The 23,125-nt window shown below is 35.6% G+C and overlaps 1 protein-coding gene across 1 annotated transcript; it reads left to right on the top strand.

The window, feature by feature from the left end:
* The first annotated feature begins 550 nt into the window (after nucleotides 1-550).
* Nucleotides 551-3,746, top strand: LOC132059582 (ammonium transporter 1 member 2). Its single transcript, XM_059452228.1, has 2 exons — nucleotides 551-1,043; nucleotides 2,237-3,746. The coding sequence occupies exons 1-2, from the start codon at nucleotides 613-615 to the stop codon at nucleotides 3,357-3,359; spliced, it is 1,554 nt and encodes a 517-aa protein (XP_059308211.1). The 5' UTR covers nucleotides 551-612; the 3' UTR covers nucleotides 3,360-3,746.
* The last annotated feature ends 19,379 nt before the right edge of the window (nucleotides 3,747-23,125 follow it).

Here is a 23,125-nt window from a genome sequence, read left to right on the forward strand (position 1 = left end):
GCACTCTCCGCGGTATTACCAATTTATGTGATACACTTTCCTTTTTATCTGTCCAAAAAAATAATAGTCTCTCAAAACAAAAACAAAAAAGTGTCCGCTTAGCATTTTTTTCTTGGGTAAAAAAAGGTATCCACTTATCAAGAAAGAATTAACCTTGTTTTTTCAGATTTGTCCTTATTAAGTGTTATAAGATCAAATCTCAATATCTATTTAATTAGGGGTAATTTAGTCAAATTACCTATTTTTATCTGGGAGTTAGTATTTTCTTACGGGTTGTGCGAATGGCTAAGTGGACTTTTTTTTTTATCCGGAGGGAGTAATACATTTCTATACTTAGAAATAATTCAATTTAAAATTTCACTTTTTACCCTCAATAAAATAATTTAGAACCACAAGTTTTAAAAGTCTTTATTTCTTTCTTAAACTCTATGCGTAGTTAAACTATATCAGATAAATTGAGACGGAGGGAATGGAAAAGAAATAAGAACTTAAAAATGAAAACATTTTTTTTATTAACCCTTCAGTCTATATAAACCACATCCCACATTCGATTTGCCTCACTTGCAAGCTTCTCCTTCTTCTTCCTTCAACACTCTCTCCATTTAATTAACCATGGCCTCCGCCGTGACCTGCTCAGCCGCCGAGCTCCTCCCTCATCTCGGCGGCTCAGCAAATGCCACAGCGGCCGCAGAATTTATCTGCGGCCGCTTCACAGCAGTCTCAGAGTACCTCACAGACACCACCTACGCGGTGGACACCACTTACCTCCTCTTCTCAGCATACCTCGTCTTTGCCATGCAGTTAGGGTTTGCCATGCTTTGCGCGGGCTCTGTCCGCGCAAAGAACACTATGAATATAATGCTTACGAATGTGCTTGATGCTGCTGCTGGTGGCTTGTCTTATTACCTATTTGGTTTTGCGTTTGCCTTTGGAGCTCCCTCTAATGGTTTCATTGGCAAACATTTCTTTGGATTGAAGGAGTTTCCTTCAAAAGCTTTTGACTATAGCTACTTTCTTTATCAATGGGCGTTCGCCATAGCTGCTATATATATATATATATATATATATATATATATTTTTTTTTATTTTTTATTTTTTTTATGTTAGCTAGCCTGGGGAAAGAAAAAAAGTCTCTATGGCTATTAAGTGCTAGATGTTAAATTTAGTTTGGACAAATTATATTACTCTATTAAAGAGAGAATTATATGTTGCATTAAAAACTTACGGCAATAACTTTTTAGAATTTCAATTTTGTGATTGGTCAATTTTGTGAAAACTGCCTGGTAGACATTTCCTTCTTAGGATTTACATATTTCAATCTAAATATTCTTCTTAAAGTTTACATTTACATCTTAAATCTTTCTTTTTTTACTGATCGGAGAATGTCCAAATTCAAAAGACAAAAAGAAACGAACATGTTAACATGCCTGTATTCTTTTTTCTTTTTCCGTTGTGTTATTTTGTCGAGGTAAAAGGAGAGATATAAGGAAAAGGGAGGGAAGGAAACAGATCACATGTAAATCCTTGTCTAATTTAAACTTTTACATCAAATCAAACATAGTTTAATGTTAACGATTAAAATGAAGGTATATCCTCCCTCCGTCCCAAGTTATATATAACTATTTCCTTTTTAGTCAATAAAAAAATGATATTTTTCTATATATATTTAGTAACAATTTGATTTTAAACTTTCCATTTTATCCTTAAATGATTTATAGCCATAAAAATATTTATGGTTTATTGCAAACCACAAGTTTCAGAAGTTTTTCTTTTATTCTTAAATTTTGTGTATAGTCAAACACCTTCACATAAGTTGAGACGAAGAAAGTATCATTTAATCATATTATATGACATATATATAAAATATTTTACATTTATTAATTTAATATAAAATACCGAGTGAGGTAAATTTTCACTCAGATTAATTACGTGTACAAGAGGAAATAGACAAGCTAATGAAGTCCATGCAAATAGTAATGACGTATTTGCCTTAGAGCCTTGGACTTTATCGCATGCATTAATTTGGGTGTGCTAGAAAAATTCAAAACTTAACACCAAAGAACAAAACATTCCACAAAGAAAAGCCTTAAAAATCAATTTTTAAGAATTCCCAAATTTACCCGTCACAAATATATTACTCAAGAATTTACTTGTCCTCTTATTATTATTTCTTGCTCATCCACTTGTTCCCTCTATGACCTAAGCCTAACTTTTTATTTATTTATTTTCAATTTTTTATAGGTATCACGAGTGGGTCCATAGCTGAAAGGACACAATTTGTGGCATACCTAATATACTCTTCTTTTTTGACCGGTTTTGTGTACCCTATTGTATCACATTGGTTTTGGTCTGGTGATGGTTGGGCTAGTGCATCAAAAACCGATGGTAACTTATTATTCGGTTCAGGAGCTATTGATTTTGCCGGTTCAGGTGTTGTTCATATGGTTGGTGGCATTGCTGGTCTATGGGGTGCTTTTATTGAAGGACCAAGAATTGGCCGGTTCGATCGAACAGGCCGGTCTGTTGCATTAAGAGGTCATAGTGCATCACTAGTTGTATTAGGTACTTTCTTGCTTTGGTTTGGTTGGTATGGGTTTAATCCTGGTTCATTTTTGACCATATTGAAGTCTTATGATAATAGTACAAGGGGTACTTATTATGGTCAATGGAGTGCAATTGGAAGGACAGCTGTCACAACCACATTGGCTGGTTGTACAGCTGCACTTACAACATTATTTGGTAAGAGACTTTTAGTTGGTCATTGGAATGTTGTTGATGTTTGTAATGGTTTATTAGGGGGATTTGCAGCAATTACTTCAGGTTGTGCTGTTGTTGAACCATGGGCTGCTATTGTTTGTGGATTTATAGCAGCATGGGTTCTAATTGGTTTTAATAAATTAGCAGTGAAAGTGAAATATGATGATCCATTAGAAGCAGCACAGCTTCATGGTGGTTGTGGTTCATGGGGCTTAATATTCACTGGCTTATTCGCGAAAAAAGAATACGTTAATGAAGTATATCCTGGATTTCCTAATAGGCCATATGGATTGTTCATGGGAGGTGGTGGGAAATTATTAGGTGCACAAATTGTTCAGATTCTTGTGATTATTGGATGGGTGAGTGTGACAATGGGACCATTGTTTTATCTGTTACATAAGTTCAAGTTGTTGAGAATATCGCGCGACGATGAAACAGCAGGAATGGATTTAACAAGACATGGAGGTTTTGCATATTTATACCATGATGAAGATGAAGGTTCTTCAATGCCTGGATTCAAGATGACAAGAATTGAACCAACTAATACTCCTACACCTGATCATAATCATCACAACACCGCCCATAGGTCTGTGGTTGTGTAGCCAAAAACGAAAATTGAGAGTAAAAGTAGCATGTATTTAATTACTAATGTTCAATTGGATGGCCATAAAATCGCCCCATAATTAAGGAAATATCAAATCTCAAAAGTCTTAGCTGGTTTGCTTTAATAATGGGGTATTATTGGGGTTTCTTGTTAAGACAAGATAGCTTTCTTGTAATAGACTATAATATATGACAAAAATTCCCCAATAGTTTTGACACAAGGTTTGTAGTTATTTGAGCTTCACTTTCATTGTAAGGGGTCTTTTTGTTTGTTTGCAGAGTGTGGTCTGTATTGTTCAAAAAAAAAAAAAATGTAAATGAATACTACAATAGTAGATTATTGGCTGTTTTTTAGCCACTTATGATGTTCATTTATCTTCCTCAAATATATTATCTTGTCCAATGCTGATTTTTGTAACATAATGAGATTTGTTAATTAAGCATGTGATCTTTAAAGATACGTCACCTCATCGACAACTATATAGTACAACGAGCTCCTGTCTAAAATAAAGCAGGAATATTTTTCACTTCTTTCCTTTCTAAATTCATGTTATATTGTAACTTGGGTAACTAAAAGAGTTACGTTCTTGATTACTAATGTTATACACTATAACATATTGCTCTCGGAAACAAAAAATGAGTAGAGAGTAAGTTTTTATATTCTAGAGAATATGGCCATTAGCATGGAGCAAACAGATTTTTGAAGCTCAAATCTAGTACCATATTGAAAATCTCGGGCCTTCATATAATCGCTTAATTAGATGAGAATTTACTACAATCAAGCATTTCATTTGACCAGGTAATAGTGGGATTGGCAACAATTGATAGAACAATTTATGTTCATTTATAGGGCACAACAGTTATCTAACAGAGGCAGTTCAAAGATTTAAACATGCTAATGCAACAACATGTTGCTAGTTTAGTTTGTTCCCTCCCCATTTTGAAGCTCTTAATGGATGGTTTGAACACATCGGCATATGAGGTGCCAACACAATCTATGAAGTTATTTGGTGAGAAGCAAGATGACTCTGGACAACAACTAATCTTCATGGATAATAACCAAAATATGGATATAATGGTGGCCTTACCTTCAGTGCGCTCAACCAACAATTTTGACGTTAAGAGTGGCCAAAAAAGGTGGGTTGAGTGTGAAGAGTTGAAAGGACATGGTGGAGGAGGAGGGGCGGGACTCATCCCCTCTAACGGAGGACAAGTTGAGTCCAGTAGCCCCGGCATTTTTGCCAAGCCGTGCCATGGTTATTCCATCTTTAGCCGCAGGGCAACTTGTGTATCAAATTAGTGCACCTTCGAATTCTATGGGTAATCCTACTTAAAGTTAAAGGAAGCCTATTAGAATAGTGACCAAGAGGTATGAGCCAAGAGCTTTAGTGGAAGATCCATTGGAAGCTTTTGGTGGTGATTTGACCATTGACATATTTGTGAAGAAGATGAGAATGAAGTATTGGATGAATGCTTTGCTAAGGTGGCTAAAGAAGGAGATCTTCAGTTAGGCAGCAAAGGATTGGATTTAAGACAAAGAAGACTCATGGAAGAAAGCATGGTTGGGATGGTAAAGTGTCTGATGAGGGTTGTTCTAAGGCAACTACTAATGAGAGTGGTAAAACAGAAGGAGGCAAGATTCAACTACATCAACAAGGTCCAATAGATCAAAGAAGAATTGATGAAGTATTGAGAGATTTTAGAGCTGTTGGAGGAAGAAGACAAAGTGAAGAAACAATCTCCTTGAAGATTCAAAGAAACAACGGTCTGGATCTACATTCTTGCTTATTTTAGTTTTTCACTATATAAGTATTATCATTTGTATACCATCATAGAGAGTGTTATAAACTCTGTGATGATCATAAAATATTTAGTTCTGTCTTCTTCTTATTTTTTACATGCATGTTAACTGGTAGAGGTTTTTTACGCCTCAAAAAGATTAGTAAGGTAAGGACTAACTACCTTTGCTTGTACTTTTTTCTTTGAGTTTCACTTTTATTATATGAATAAAAAAACTATCCCTCGGCACCTCACTTGGTGGATTTGCTAAAAAATAATTGTACTTCTAAAATTGCCGATTCAGATGTAATATACAGTACTCTCTCTGGCCCAATTTATGTGATACAGTTCAGATTTTGAGAGTCAAACATCTTTATTTTTATCGTGAATACAAACAATCTTTAAGTTTTTTGAGAAATAATTTACATATTTAGAAACTACATTAAAATTACTATAAGTCACAGTTATTAACAATTAAAATAAAATATTTAAAGGGCATACGAATAAATCGGGATAAAAAAATTTCTTCTTTGACTCTCGAAATCCAAACTGTATCACATAAACTGGGACAGAGAAAATACAATTTTAATGATTTTTTACACATAATTTTATGTTCCACGTGAAATACACTAATTTTATGTAAACCCGCTGCCGGACTATTGCATCCGTTGTATAATCACATGTGATTTGTTAAAGGTAAAGAATTAAAATACACTAGACATGTGATCTCATTCAAAATGTTTCCAAGATCATTGTTACATATGTTGTGGATTAATCTCCCTAATGTTCGATGAAATAAGCTAAAGAAATTTGAGGCTTTATTAGAGTGAATCTCTTTCAAGTTGTATGTGATAATGTAACTTGAGGTAAATGGTAAATTAAAAGTTTCCTCAAGGAACCCTCCATCAAATTCCAAAGATATTATTATTGAAAATAAAAATTAATCCTATTGTCAGTTGTTATACCAATAGAGAAACGACAATAACTTAATGAGGAAAAAACTAAGATTTCCAATCTGGAAGAACATGTTCAAGTTCAGGACGACCAATATGAAATAAACCGTATCGAGGTCAAATTCAGGGTATGAAAAAATCGGGGTAGGAAGTGCGGGGTCCAGCCCATATCCCTTATTGTAAGGAAGGAAGATTCTTTTCCTTTAACAAAAGTTGCAGAAAATCACTTTGAAAGCCATCTTTGAAATAGGAGGACCAACAATTAAATGTGTTCTTAATGAACACGGTGACTTACCACTATAAAAGGAAGCTCTCATTCAGTTGTAACTCGCACTTAAAAATTAGAGAACTATATCTGAGTACTTGAGAGCGAAGTGACGTATACCATAGACTGTGTTAGAAAATAGTCTGTGAAGAAAAATAGAGAGTGAGCGATATTGTAGTGAGGTGGGAAAATCAAAAGAGTGTTATTTCTTTTGAGTGGATAGTGTAGTCTTTGAAGTATTTATACTCGTGACTACACAGTGTAAAATTCCTTGCTACAGTGATATCATTTGCTCCTCTTGGCCCGTGGGTTTTTCCCTTATTCAGAAGGGTTTCCACGTAAAATTTTGGTGTCATTATTGCTTCATTTCTATTCTTCTTTGATTTAACCATAATTAGTGTTCCGCGTTTATCACTAATATCGTGAATATTATTTTTGCGGGCCTATTTTATTCCTAACAAGTGGTATCAGAGCCAAGATTTTGTCTGAGTATGCTCTGTGGTTGCAGCACAGTCTGAACTTCCACATCAGAAAAGAATTACTTTGGTCTCCTGTAGTGTCAGCTAATAAATAGTATTTGTAGTTGTGATAAACAATGGCAGCCAACACTAATAGAATGGTTACTTTGAGTGGTGTCAACTATGCCATTTGGAAGGGCAAAATGGAAGATTTGGTTTATGTCAAGAATTTTCATCAACCAGTCTTTGCCACTAAAAAGCCTGATAATAAAACAGATGAAGAGTGAAATTTGTTACACAGACAAATTTGCGGCTTTAGTAGATTGTGGGTTGACGATAATGTGTTGAACCATATTTCTAGGGAGACACATGCTCGGACCCTATGAGAGCATCTTGAAAGTTTGCATGCTCGAAAGTCTGGAAACAACAAGATGTTTTTGATTAAGTAGATACTATGATGGTTCTCTAATGACAGATTAGCTGAATAACTTTTAGGGGATCATGAACCAGTTATATACTATAGGCATTAAGTTTGATGAAGAAATTCAAGGCTTGTTTCTACTTGGTTCCCTACCAGACTCTTGGGAAACTTTTAGAACTTCATTGTCAAATTCTGCTCTGGATGGTGAGATCTCTATGGATCTTGCCAAGAGTAGCGTTTTAAATGAAGAGATGAGAAGAAAATCTCAGGGTTCCTCCTCATCAGATGTCTTGGTGACGGACTCTAGGGGGAGAAACAAGAATCGTGAATTTCAAAATAGAGAGCATTAAATCCATAAGCAGAGTTAAAGATATTGAGTGATATCATCACGAGAAGAAAGGGCACACAAAGAAGTTCTGCCGGATTTTGAAAAAGGAGAATAGAGACAAGGAGGAAAAGAAAGAAGATGGAAATCATGTGGCCACTGATGGGTGTAAATTATTCATGTAATTTTATACATAAAAAAAAATAAGTTTTAAATAATTATATCTTATTCTCGCATATTTTCTGACAGAATCTTGCAGGAAAAAGAATATCTCGGAAGAATGAAAAATAAGCAAATGCCAAAGAGACACCTTTTAGTTTGATCGGTATCTGTCTTAATTCGACCCTTTATTCGAGTAGTTTTTTCTTTGGCAAATTGCCCAAGGCCTATGCTTTTTAAAGAAAATATTTCATGGGTGTAACCACAAGTCCATGTTCACAACCGTGAAATTTCACATGTGGGAATTACATAAAGACAACATTGGGAGAAGTTGCAAAATTCACGGGTGTGACCACTACTTTCCTCTTCACACCTGTCAAGTGTTGGCATCAAGAAAGAAGTTGTATAGTCCACGAGCGTGACCACCACTTTCATACTCACACCCATCAAGTGTTGAAATTCACGGGTATGACCGCCATTTTCATACTCACACCCGTCAAGTGTTGAAATCCACAGGTGTGACCACCACTTTTATACTCACACCCGTCAAGTAAGGTCACGACTGTGAGCACTACTTCAAGCAATGCATTCGGAGGGGTAGACACTATATTTTCCTATAAATAGAGGCATCACTTTTCTTAGAAATTTTCTAATCCAATCTCGAGAAAGACATAAGAAATAGTCTTTGCTCTATTTCTCTTCTTTTTATTTTGTTTTTGCAGGAGTAGTATTTTATTTTTTATTTCTTTCTTACATACTCCTTAATGGAGTAGTTTCTTTTTGTTGGGATAGTTGAAGAAGCTTGGTATGATGTTATAATATTATCTTTACTTTAATTTTTTCATGTCTTGATATTCAAATCTTTGATCTTGCTTCTTTTAGTCCTAATTCTCACGGAGGGATTAGTTCAAGCTAGTTTATCGATTCAAAAATCTCAATATTATTTCTTTTAGTCCTAATTCTCACGGAGGGTTTAATTCAAATAATTTTGTTGGTTTAAAATTGTTATCTTATTCCTTTCGGTCCTAATTCTCACGGAGGGATTGACTCAAATAAGTTTAATGATTTGAGGGGTCTCTATCTTATTTCTTTCTATTCTAATTCTCACGGAGGGACTGACTCAAATAAATTTAATGATTTTAAGGGCTAATCGCAAGAGGTATTTATTCCTCATAACACAAATCAAGTCAAATAAGTTTTTCTATTCTTTGGTGGAATTTATTAGACTGAGATTTTATTATAATTGTACCAAGTGGATTCAACGACTCCCAACTCTTTTCTTTTTAAATTTTCTAATAAGTTGTTTATTTTATTTTAAGTAATTTATAATTTCAAAACCTCTCCTTTCATCAATTTGATTCTCTCAAATAGTACCCAAGACAATACACATTTGTAGCCTAGGTGGTTCCAATCTCTATGGGACGATATCTTAAACTATACTAGAATTTGACAGAGTACGAGTGAATTTTCCTATGCACTTTGGCCTCGTCAGCCACAGTCACTAAGAAGATCTTGTTATTGTCCTTGATGCGGATCTGATTAATAATGCTTGTGATTAGTCAAGCTGAGTTGTGGACTGTGGTGCCGCATCTCACGTGACATCAAGGAATGAATTTTTCTCATCCTATACTCCGGGTGACTTTGGAACTTTGAGTATGGGTAATGAGACTGTATCTAGGGTAGCTGGTGTTGGACCAATTTGTTTGGAAATTAGTATTGAACAATGTAAAACAGGCACCTGATGTTCGTTTGCACTTGATCTCTGTTGGTGTTCTGGATGATGAGGGTTATGTTAGTACCAATGGTAGTGGGAAGGGAAACTCACTAAGGGTTCCCTTATTGTGGCTTGTAGTAAAAAGCATCATGGTCTATACTAGACTACGACCTCTACTTGTGGTGATATGGTGAATGTAGTTGAGAGCCATGTCTCTTCAGCGTTATGGCATAAGAGGCTTATCCACATTAGCGAGAAAGGATTAAATGTTCTGGCCAAGATGAAATTGTTGTCAAATTTTGAAAGTGCTAAATTAGAAAAGGTTGAGCACAGCTTGGTTGGAAACCAAAATAGAGTTTCTTTCAAGTCTCATCCTCCTTCAAGAAAGACTGAGTTAGTGCATTCAGGATTATATGGTCTAATGGAGACAAGGACCTTGGGTGGTGCACTTTACTTTGCTACTTTTATTGATGATTGCTCAAGGAAACTATGGGTCTACGTCTTGACAACTAAAGATCAAGCGTTGGGTGTCTTTAAGCAGTTTCAGGCTTCAGTTGAAAGAGAAACAGGAATGAAGCTGAAGTGTATTTTTACAGATAACAGTGGTGAATATTGCGGATCGGTTGACGAATACTGTAAGCAATAGGGTATCAGACACCAGAAGACTTCTCCTAAGACTCCTCAGCTTAATGGTTTGGCGTAGAGAATGAACAAGACCATGATGAAAAGAGTTAGATGTTTGCTTTTTGAAGCAAAGTTGTCGAACTCTTTTTGGGGTGAGGCTTTGTTGACCGCTGCACATGTTATTAACCTATCTCCTGCTGTTGCTTTGCAAAGTCATGCTCCAATCAGAGTTTGGTATGGCAAGGATGTTTCCCATGACCATTTGAAAGTGTTTGGTTACAAAGCTTTTGTACATGTGCATAAAGATCAGAGGTCAAAATTAACTTCCAAGACAAGATAGTGCATCTTCATTGGCTATGGCCTTGATGAGTTTGGTTACAGGCTATATAATCCAATTGAGAAGAAGGTTTTGAGAAGCCGTGATGTTGTCTTCATGGAGGATCAAACCATTGAAGATATAAACAAAGCGGAGAAGCTAAAATCTTCAAGTTCTGAAGCTTTAGTTAATATTGATCAAGTTCCTCATACAAATGCGGATGACGTTGGTGGGCTCGATGATAATGGTGATGCCCAGAATCATATTCCACATCAGCATGTTGGTGGTGATGATGATAACGATGTTGTTGTTGATGAGGTGTGATAGAGGTTGTGCATCCCCCAAATAGTGTATGTGAAGGACCTGGTTGTGTACTAGTTCCCTTATGCAATGCAGTAAATAAAGAATGCACTATTTTTACCGTGGAAAACTCCTTGCTCAAGGGATTAACAACCACGACCTACCCCAGTGGGATTTCAACTCCACTACACGAGCAACCTCAGATTACAACCTATTGTAAGCTAGGACCTAACTCCCATAATCCCTCAACCCTTACAATAGTACTTTTGCAACCTAGGAACTAAACCCCGTAGCCCCTCCACACTTGCAATACTCCGATTCCAAGCTTCTCCACTTGACTAACTCTAGCCAAGGACCATCAATACACTTAGACTAATCCTAGACTAATGTACCACTCAACAGCTTGAGGAAACACACTTCCAATAAGCACACTTTGAGAATTTAAGATACCTACAAACAACTTCTAAACAAGAAGAAGAGGTTTTCAGTTTAAGCACAAATGAACATAGATTTACAATAGCTTAAAGAACATAGACTAAACTCATATCAGGATCTGGTTCTTCAGCTTTGAAGCAACTTTGTTCTTGAGAGATCTTGAGAACTTGTGTTGGCCGCTTTGCACGATTTTGATTAGGTTTTCAAGTCTACTAAATATGTTGTCATCATATTGTATATATAGTGGGAGCATATGGGGTGAAAAGAGACCACTCTTCAATTTTGACCTAAAGCACGGGCCAGCTCACTGCTGTACTTGTGTGCAACATGTAGCTCAGCTTTACAGTTGTCTCTGCCGACAATGGAAGGCGCACATATAGCAGATTACAAACCAGGTCTCTAGCTGGTTCTGCAACAGTTTGACAATCATCAAAACACGAATGCACTTGGAACAATCAAGGTGGATGCTCCTACTCATGAAGCTGTGGACGAGTCAGATATTCAACTCAGGAGGTCTACTAGACAACATATTCCTTCTTGTAGTTATGCACCTAATGAGTATGTATTAATTACTGATGGGGGAGAACCTGAATTGTTATGAGGAGGCCATGGAAGATGAGCATAAGGATCAATCGATTGAAGCCATTTAAGATGAAATGAAATCTCTGCATGAGAACCATACTTATGAGTTGGTGAAATTGCCTAAGGGCATGAGTGCTTTGAAGAAAAAGTGGGTGTTCAAAGTTAAAGCTGAAGAACACAGCTTGAAGCCCAGATACAAAGCTAGGTTGGTCGTTAAGGGATTTCGTCAATGAAAGGGTATTGACTTTGACGAAATATTTTCTCCCATTATGAAAATGTCCTCCATTCATATAATTCTTGGTCTGACTGCTAGTCTTGATTTGGAGATTGAGCAGATGGATGTGAAGACTGATTTTCTTCATGGTTTCTTAGAAGAAGAGATTTATATGGAACAACCTGAGGGATTTAAGTCAAAAGGTAAAGAAAATTATGCGTGCAAACTTAAGAAGAGTCTTTATGGATTGAGCAAGCTCCCAGGCAGTGGTACAAGAAATTTGAATATGTTATGGGGAAGCAAGGCTATAAAAAGACCTCTTCAGATCACTGTGTGTTAGCATAGAGATTTTCTGATAATTACTTTATCATCCTCTTGCTATATGTGGATGATATGTTGATGGTGGAAAGGAATGCTTCCAAGATTGAGAAGTTGAAGAAAAAGTTGAGTAAGTTTTTTGGTATGAAAGACTTGGGTCATGCTGAGCAGATTTTAGGCATGAGGATTACTCGCTTCAGAGATGAAGGGAAGCTTTATTTGTCACAAGAGAAGTACATTGAACGTGTACTAGAGCGCTTCAACATGAAGAGTGCTAAGCCGGTTAGCACACCTCTTGCTAGTCATCTTAAATTGAGCAAGAAAATGTGTCCTACAACAACAGAGAAGAAAGAGAGCATGGCCGAAATTCCCTATTGCTTTGCCGTCAGAAGTTTGATGTATGCAATGGTATGCTCTAGACAAGATATTGCTCATGTAGTCGGTGTTGTTAGTAGGTTTCTTGAAAATCCAGGGAAAGAGCATTAGGAAGCTGTGAAGTGGATACAGAGGTATCTAGGAGGAAGCTCAGATGAATGCTTGTGTTTTGGAGGATCAGATCCAATCTTGAAGGGCTATACAAATTCTGATATGGTATGTGATCTTAATAATAGAAAATCAACTACTGCATACCTGTTTACTTTTTCAGAGGGAGCTATATCATGGCAGTCGAAGTTGCAGAAGTGTGTCGCACTATCTACAACTGAAGCAGAGTATATTGCGGCTACTGAAGCTGGCAAGGAGATTATATGGCTCAAGATTTCTATAATAACTTGAATTTCAGCAAATGAAGTATGTTGTCTATTGTGACAGTCAGAGTGCAATATACCTGAGCAAAAACTCTATGTACCATGCGAAAGCAAAGCACATCGACATCAAATATCATTGGATTCATGATTAGGTAGAGAACGAATCATTCCAGGTCAAGAAGGTTCACACGAGTGAAAATCCTGCAGATATGCTGACCAAGGTGGTACCGAGCGACAAGTTCGAATTGCGCAAAGAACTTGTCAGCATGCCCTCATACCGAGAATCGCTGTGTAGCCTCCTTCAGGTGTATGGGGCTGGAGGGGGAGATTTGTGGGGTCCATCCCATATCTCTTATTTTAAGGAAGGAAGATTTTCTTCCTTTGACAAAAATTGCAGAAAATCACTTTGGAAGCTATCTTTGAAATAGGAGAACCAGCAATTAAATGTGTTCATAATGAATACTCTGACTTACTTACTACAAGTGATATCATTGATGACATTAGCAGGTCTAATTTACCACCATAAAAGGAAGCTCTCATTCAATTGTAACTCACACTTAAAAACACCATTCTCAGAGAATTATATATGAGTACCAGAGAGCGGAGTGAGGTATACCATAGACTGAGTAAGAAAATAGTATGTGAAGAAAAATAGAGTGTGAGTGATATTGTAGTGAGGTGGAAAAATCAAAAGAGTGTTATTTCTTTTGAGTAAGTAGTGGTCTTTGGAGTATTTATACTTGTGACTACACAATGTAAAACTCCTTGCTATAGTGATATCATTTGTTCCTCTTGGCCCGTGATTTTTTCCCTTATTCAGAAGGGCTTCCACTTAAAATTTTGGTGTCATTATTGCTTCATTTTTATTCTTGTTGATTTAACCATACTTAGTGTTCCGCGTTTATCTCTAATACCGTGAATATTATTTTTGCGGGTCTATTTTATTCCCAACAGGAAGCGCTTTCCCCGAATGAGCCCTACGAGGCGCGAATCCAGATATAGTTGGGCTGCAATACGGGCACCGGACACCGAGCGAAAAAAATAAAAATAAATCAAGAAATATAAATAGTGGATTTTTTTTGTTGCTTAAATAGTGGATGATATTTGTTACTATTGATGTCAATCATAGAGAATAAATACAACTTGCAAAGTGCTTTAGAAGTGGGGAGCTTGGACACCATCCTAAAAGCCATATATATCGTTCATCAATGAAAATGGTACTAGCAGGTATTCTTAACTCTGCGAAACCCATTTCTAAAAATGTTGCTTCAATGGTGACTACTGATCTTTCAACAAGTTTATCTGCTAGAGGAATATGTACGTGCCAAGTCTTGTTTGGATGTAGAAACTCATGATTGATTTGTGATTTACCCTTTCTATTATCTCAATCTCTTTTGTACATATTTGATATGTAAGAGTTAAGACGAAACAAGGAGACACTTGGATGTTTCTTATATGAACAATGAAAAAGCTAAAGACGGTTTATTAACTAGCCTCTTTGTCACAACCAAAAAATTTCTATGTCATGATGGCACCGCATCCAACCCGGCAGGCGGAATAAGTAATTCCAGTTTTAGCCATTCATTCCTTATTAACAGATATAATGAAATCATATTTGAACTATAATAATAATAATAATAATAATAATAATAATAATAATAATAATAATAATAATAATAATAATAATAATAATAATAATAATAATAATAATAATAATAATAATAATAATAATAATAATAATAATAATAATAATAATAATAATAATAATAATAATAATAATAATAATAATAATAATAATAATAATAATAATAATAATATAAACTCAAATCTGAATATAACAAATGTGAGGAAATTCAACCAAAATACCCCAAGACTTGGTGATATAAGTGAAGAACACCTAAAACTGAAAATACAAGAGTCTGATACAACACGCTGTCCAGGAATAGAGAGACAAATAAAATAAAGAACACAAATCAGAGTCCGTAGTTGCGGATCGGCTAACAGCTCACCCCGAAACCCAAGTAGCAGGATTCTAATCATCTTTATGTGTTCCGCTAGTACTCACATCCAAACTTGCACATAAGAGTGCAACAAATGTTGCATGAGTACAAAACAGCCCAGTAAGTATCATAGACCAAACCTAACAATGTAATGGCGAGCCTTCAAAAAACTTACCCTTGACTTCTTAAGATAAAAGACAGAATACAAGAAAATGTTATCGAAACAACAGATAAACACGAAATCAACATACATATAAGCATATTATGCACAGATCCAACCTAACACTTAGAATTGAGTTCCATAGAATTCATAGATTCAACATGTATAGATGATATGCACAACTTCCGTTAAATCAATATAGTATTGCACCAAATCAACACATATGAATGATATACATGAACTAGAGTCATATGCAATGCATGTGATGCAGACTCACCAAATATGTCTCAAGGCTCGGTGCCTCTAACAACCAGCATATACACACTAACTCCACGGGAGGTGTTCAGAAGCATGACCTATGAGAGATAACCACGTTGTCCGTATGCCTAGTATGGAACAAGGTCACATCACGCTAATAATCAACTCAATCGACTCAGCAGGCCTTAATACCATCATGCCGCTCGGGACTAGATCACACCGAGCAATAACCATATGCACCTTTACATAATATAAGCATGGATGTTCATATATAAACATAAATTTTATATGCATACATAGGGCATATACACAATGCAAGAAATTAATCTAGGCAACTCAATTATCACAAAGTACATGAGATATTCGGAGTGATGGTTAAGCATGCGAATATAAAATACATGAATCATTTTATTTTAATCAAGGCATGCTCCACAATTACAAATAAAGCAAGGTAATCAAATACGATTTCACAGAATAGCCTAAGTATCCCAACATGACAGTCGGTACCCGCATAGGTGCTCGTCACCTCACGTATACGATACCTCTTATCCTTAATTCATTTCAAGTTAATTAAGAAAACTTTTCCCTCATTAAAAGTCAAGGTTTTAACTTACCTCGATCCGAGCAAAGCTTTAAGTCTTCTGAAAGTTCTACCGAGTCCAAATTCGCTAAACAACTTCAATCTATGCAAAAATACACTACTGTATTTAACGAGTTCAATGATACCAATATTGACATAAAAAAAATCGGGTTAAAAAATCAACAAGAAGTCAACCCCGATCCCCTAGGGTTAAAACTGAAAATTGCTTTCGAAATTGGGTTATTTATCCCTTAGGAAAACCATATCTAAAATTCAACCAAAAACGACTTTGAATCGACCTCCAAATTCATAAACTTTACTCTCTTAAGTTTTAAGGCAATAAACCCAAATTCCCAACCAAATCACGGTCAAATTAAGTAATAAATGTGAGTAATCAAGTGAAAATACCAAAAGTGAGGTTAAATTATTACCCCCACGTTTAAACGCAAAGAACACCGCAAATATCGCCCAAATTCGAGCTCTAAAACTCCCAAAAATTGTTTTTAAATAATGAGGACGGAGTCAGATTTTTAATACCAAATACATCCCTACACGACCGCCGACTCTCCTACCCGAACGCGCCTGTGCCTACAAAACCGCGAGGCATACCACACACAAGCAAATCTACCACTTATTTTAATAATATACAAAGCCATAACTCTCTCATACGACCTCGGAATTCAATGATTCTTGTTGCTATGGTTCTGAAATCACGATACGGATCTTATAGTTCAATCAAAACATAATTTGAGCTCGTTTGCTTTGTGTTGTACTGTTTTGGCTCAAAGTGTAAACCCGTTCGAAATTCATCGAAATGTAACCATAACTTGCGTACAAGTCTAAAATCATCATAGAAACCTGTTGAAACTTTCAAACATGAATCTGGGCCCGTTTAGTCAAATATTTTGCCGTGGTCAACTTTTATTCTTCGAAGTCACTAGTTTCTTTTACTTAAGTGTCTGAATCATTCGCCAGCCCCCGGGACTAGGTCTTTTTTTTTTTTTATTTAAGCAAAGCCACCAGAAAGGTGGAGATTTATTGATAAAGAAAATTATGTACATATCAATCCAAAAGTGATTGATCAAATAAAGAAAAAAAATAAAAGAAAAGAAAGAAAAAGATGTTCAGCAAGTGGAAAATTGAAATACAGATTGAGATTGAAACAGACTATTAACAACTAAGAATCCAAGGGCCTTGACTTAATAACATCTATCACACCTTCAAAGTCTCACAGGTGGAATGTTTCAAATCATATGAATCATTCTTCAGGCAACTTGAATGTAGTTGTATTCTTCTGTGGAAACCATCATCTGTATGAAAACCAGAACCACTCTCAAATTTGTGCCATTACCAAAAGATCATGGATCATAGCATGGACTTTTGTAACTTCCATATTAAGGAATGAGCATGATGAACAAACTAATAACACTTGAACATAGTTCTTTTGCATCTGTCCTTACTAGTTCATTCAGCATATTGAATATGGCTTTTTTATATATCCTGATCATCAGTCTGGTGCTCTTTCTTATGCTGTTCTTATTCTCAAGTTTGGAATTCCAGCCTTTTTAATGATTAATATCTTCCTAGCTTGACTTGTTAACTCTTGGAAACTATTGAAGTGAATTGGACCTGCAAAATCAAAAACCATATTAGTTAAAAAATTAGCAAGTCCATTCCCTTCTTTGTGTATGTGCACCACAGTTACCGTCTGATCCCTTCTCATTCTATTAATATCCCCCACCACCATTGAAATGCCCCATGGAATTTTCCATTCTGCAACAAGAATCATCTTCATTGCCATTGAGTCAGTCTCCATGATCAGGGGGAAGAGTTGATTATCTAAGCAATATTTCAGACCCATTCTAATAGCCTCAGCTTCTGCTACCAAATTTGATTCATCTCGTAACTTCTTAGCAGCTCTCCCTCCTCATTTCTAATACGAAAGCGAGAGAACTTGACACGGATTACCCCGCGGCTCCATCAGTATTACACTTAAACCATCCTGCTGCAGGTCTCATCCACCTTATCACTTTATAAACAATTGATGGTTTATAATCTTCAAAAAATCGCACAACGAGATGCCAAATTTTGCAACATTCAGCCTAGGGAACAACGCCTTGCATAACAAGTGTATGTTCAGATTGATGTCATATATCACTCTATTAAAAGTCATGGAGCCTTCATGCAATTGATTGTTTCTCCATTTTCATATTTGTCAAACAATGAAAGCAAGAACAACTTTAAACACAGGTTTCAGCTTATAATGACATTCTGCTTCCCATCAGCTTCTGATAGCATGTTTAACTTGTACACAACTCATGGTCAATTCAGCTGCTGCATTAAAGACTCCAAACTTTTTCAGCAAAATCACCACAAAGAAACAAATGATTAATGGATTCTTTATGAGCAGAATTACATCAGCAACACTTTGAAACTATAGCAATGCCAATGCTTGCCACCACCTCATCTACTGGCACTTTAAACTTCCAAAGTCTCCATAAGAAGAAGGAAACTTTGAATGGCACTCCCTTGATCCACATGTTATGAAATGACAATGTTACCTTGGCTTTTTGTCTTAGCAGTTCCCATGCGTTGCCTACAGTAAATCTTCCTGAACTAGTCATCATCCACCATGGTGTATCCCATTCATTAGATGCATGCTTAATGTCAATTTCCTGCATTATATGCTACACAATATCTTCTGGAAATAACTGCTAGAGTTTTTGGACATTCCAAGAGCCATTTGACATTAATTCTGCCACATCTTCAACTTGATCATTGACTGGCCAGTTTTGAGGAGCCATAAAGCTGAGTGCACCTAATTTAGTCCAGTTAGCAAACCACACACTAGAACTCCCAGTCTTAGGTTCCCACCATATTTCTTGCTCAATACTGTCTCTTGCCTCCAGCATCATCTTCCAAACCTGAGAACCTCCTTTTATTTGTACTAATTGAGGAATCTGCTTTTTGCAATACTTATACCACATGAAATTAGCCCAGCCAAAGTCTAGCACATAAAGTTTTGGACATGTCAAAAATGGACCTTAACCCCAATCCTCATTCATGTTTAGGTAAGCACATATTAAGCCATGATGAACAGCGTCTGCTTCTTCCTTCATTCTTGTTATTCCAAAAGAACTTTGCAAAGATCTTATGAAGCTTTTTTATAACACATTTTGGTGGCCTGATAGCAGACAGTATATGGATTGGAATGCTTTGGAGAACACTAGTGATTAATGCTGCTTTTCCACCATAAGACAGCATCTTCCCTTTCCAAGTTTGCACCTTGTCTTTGACTTTCTTCAATAACTCAGTATAATCAACTTTCCTCTTCCTTGCATGAGTAATTGGACAACCAAGATATGTAAAAGGGAATTGACCTCGGGACTGGTTCAAGCTATTCAATCAAGTCCAAAATCATCATCCGAACCTATAGAAACTTTTAAACCTCGAGTCCGAGGCCGTTGACCCTAAATGTTGATTTTGGTCAACGCTTCTTTTAATTTTTTCTTACAAACCTCTAACTTTTGGTTTTCTTCCTTGTAGCGTATCTGGGTCCCTCGGGAATTGTGCCACCAGTCCCTGTAAATCATAAAATGCATATTAAGCCTGTAGGAAGCGTTACTTAGAGGAAAGGGCTGCTACAACTTTAAATGATTGTAGGGGTCGTTAATTATTTTTTTTCTTAACTCTCAATAATAAAATTACCATGTTTATTGGAATCATTCTCCTTGCTTACTGATTTTCAACAATTAATTATAACATATTCAAGATACGCTGAAGAGGTTGCAATCCCGATAATTATTTGAAGAATTTTTTTCAAGTTTCAAAATCTATGGATATTAGTACAAGAACTATAAACCACGAATTTCCATTGTACCAGTAAAGTGAGCCAACCAAGAAAATGATTGAGATGACCTTAATGTGGGTTTGGGTCCAATTTGTTCCTTAATGTATACATAGGATGAAAATGGTCTTTAATATATTACAGAAAGTGGTCGTTTAGTCTTAAGCAATATGAGTAAAAACAATCCATGTTTTGCTGCTAAAATAAATTGAGGCCCTTGACATCTTCCTTCACACAATCTACTTAGCTCAATCGAAGACTCTGTATTCTTCCTTCTATAATTCATTAATATATTCACTATAAAATTGGAATTTACTTCAAGTTCTATCCCCGCATCGAAAGTTTTTCCATGGCTTTTTACAAGTTAGGTTTAGGGATTTGATGTGGCTTCAACAATCAAATTGATCAATACAAGTAGGTACCTTTGTTTTATAGTTTATTAATAGCTCACATATTGCTGGCATGCCGATGACCTCCGTTTATTTTGACAATAAAATTACTATTATCTCTACTTATATGGCTTCGGACCAAGCTAATCACTTTATAAAATATATTAAGAACCATTTCCATCATATTTATACATTAAGAATTAAATGATCATTTTCTGAGATAAAATACTCAGAATCTTTAAATCAAAGCTTGTTTTCCTGTCAAATCATTTACTTTGTATTTTGTGGATACTCTTTTGAAGTAAAAAAGCTTCAAAAGATGAGCCATATATGCATCCACGCAAGATTCTATTTTGCCCTCTTTCAAAGACAGGGAAAGCACGTCATATACTTGTATGGCCATTAGAGACGTTGTTAGCCAATGGTCCATAAGGCATTGTTCTTTAGTCATCATAGTGATTTTTTTTTTTTTGTCACATTCTTTCGCAAATTGTGGAACATGGACCATTGGCTCCTATATATTGTTCTTGCTTGTCAATGTTCCCTAAATGACCAATTTGGACTATTTCAGAATAGATTTAACAAGACGTCAAGACATGAGGGTTTTGCATTAAAATCTTTCTCGACAAAGGCTAATAAGACATAAGAAGGTGCATGAAATTTAAAATTTTTAAATGAGTCTTTTTCTTTTCTTCAAAATTTAAACAAGAGTTCATGACATACTTAAAAAAGCTTGGGGACGTATCTTTTATCTTTACATTTCAATATAATTACGCTGTCACTGTTCCTTCTCTTGTAATTGTTGAATTTTAGCATCAACCTAATTGGTAATACATCGTATACGTAAAAAGCGCTCAAGAGATTTTACAACTTTTCTTCCTAAAGTAAAATCACATACCAAAGAAGTCAAAAAGGTGGTAGAATAAATTGGTGAAAGTACCAAAAAAGAAAAAGAAGTGGAATGCTCATATACTTTGATTTTGCTGTCTATCCGATGTAAGGAATAAGCAAAAGACATTACTAAAGGAAGATAAATAGTGGTTAATATTTGTCATTGTTTTGGAAATCTTGGAACGTCCCGTTTAATGTACCTATCGTAGAGAATAAATACAACTTGCAAAATGCTTTAAAAGTTGAGAGACTTGGACACCATCCTTAAGGCCATATATGCAAGAATATGTCGTTCATCATTGAAAATGTTACTAGGACAGAATTGATTCTAAACTCTGCAAAATGAATTTCCAAGTTAGGATGATCATATGAACGATGAAAAAAGACAATTTATTATATAGGTGTTTGGACAATATTTGGTTTAATTTTCTTTAAAAATGAATTAACATCTATAAAGCTGAATAAAAGCATTTTGAAGTGGTAAATTATGTTTGCACACGAACTTTACAGCCAAAAACAGAAGTTGTTAAACTTGAAGATTTGTAAGTCAAAAGAATTACTTCCATTTGAAATACTTCTCAAAGCACTAGTTCAGCATTTCATGATTTTTCAAATATTGATACTCAATTTATATTTGAAGCCCAAACGGACTGAGACTTCTTCTTTTCTTTTTTGTTTTATTCTTATTAATTTCATCTTGGTAATTCATTAATGAGATTAAGATGTTTTTTCTTGGGTTCATTGTCCTAATTGTTTTACTGAATTGAAATAATATGACATAGCAATCTCGATAAGTATTTAAAGAATTGTGTTCACGTTTCAAAATATATGTGGATGTTCAGCTCTAGAACTCTAAACCATGAATTGCCATTGTATCTTTGCACAGCACATCAAAATTCAAAAGTGATCAGATATAAGTAATCCAAGAATCTTTAAATGAAATCTTGTTTTCCTGTCAAATCATATACTTTGTGGTTCTGTGGATACCCTTTGGAAGTAAAAAACCTACAAAATGAATCATATGCATCCATGCAAGATTCTATTTTGTTTATCAAATTTATATGGTCATCCAACGCTGTTAGCTAATGTTTCATAAGACGTTGTTCTTTAGTTACCACATTGATTATTTTTTCTGTCACATTCCTACGCATATTGTGGAACATATATGGACCATTCTTGATTGTAATTTTCCATATATAAAAACAATTTGGACCTTTATGTGCAGTGCCCATATATACATGCCAAATTAATAAGATTTGGACGGTCAGCTTTGAGCGAATTTCTTTGTTTGTTTTCAGACCAAAAGGGAAAGGCCTATAATTTGCAATCATTCATCTACTTGCACCTCTATCACGTGTGAACATATATTTTATCCATAGATTCTCCAATCTTGGGCTCCATCACATACTGGACACCCATGTTCTTGGGTTTGCGTTTTCGTGGTTTAAATCCCCAAAGCCAGTAATAATCGCTGTGTAGAATGGTAAGCTAGTTTCTATCAACAAGACAAATTAAAGGCCAAGAATTTAGCTCTAGTCAAAGATGATCCTCCATGTCAATAGATGCTAAACGAATGCAAGTTTGAGTGGTGGAAAGGAATGAGGTTTTAGGCTGCAAGGGACATCTTTGTGAATAAAATCTTTCTAAACCAGCCTAGCAGCTAAAATTATTAAGAAAAAAAGAAGAAGAATCTATTCATTCAACGGACTTACAATAATTGGTGAAATTTCCAGGAGAAAAAATTTGGATAGGACCCTCCAAATGTGACAAGTGCAAATGACCATATGAGAGTTTGTTTAGCCCCTCCACAAGGGGAGGCAAGTCTATGAAAGCTCGGTGTAAATCTATCTCTTTCAGTTCCTCTTGTTTAAATTCTTTCCCTCTATTTTTAGTTTCCATATTCTAGACCATTTTATATAGTTCTATATCACTGAGGAGTTTTACATTTTCACAGACAACAAAATGTAGCTGTTGTCCTATATTATATGATAATCCTGCCAATACAGAAACAAGATCCGAAAGGAGAATGCC

The sequence above is a fragment of the Lycium ferocissimum genome, chromosome 6 (assembly GCF_029784015.1).
Source record: "Lycium ferocissimum isolate CSIRO_LF1 chromosome 6, AGI_CSIRO_Lferr_CH_V1, whole genome shotgun sequence".
Lineage (NCBI taxonomy): Eukaryota > Viridiplantae > Streptophyta > Magnoliopsida > Solanales > Solanaceae > Lycium > Lycium ferocissimum.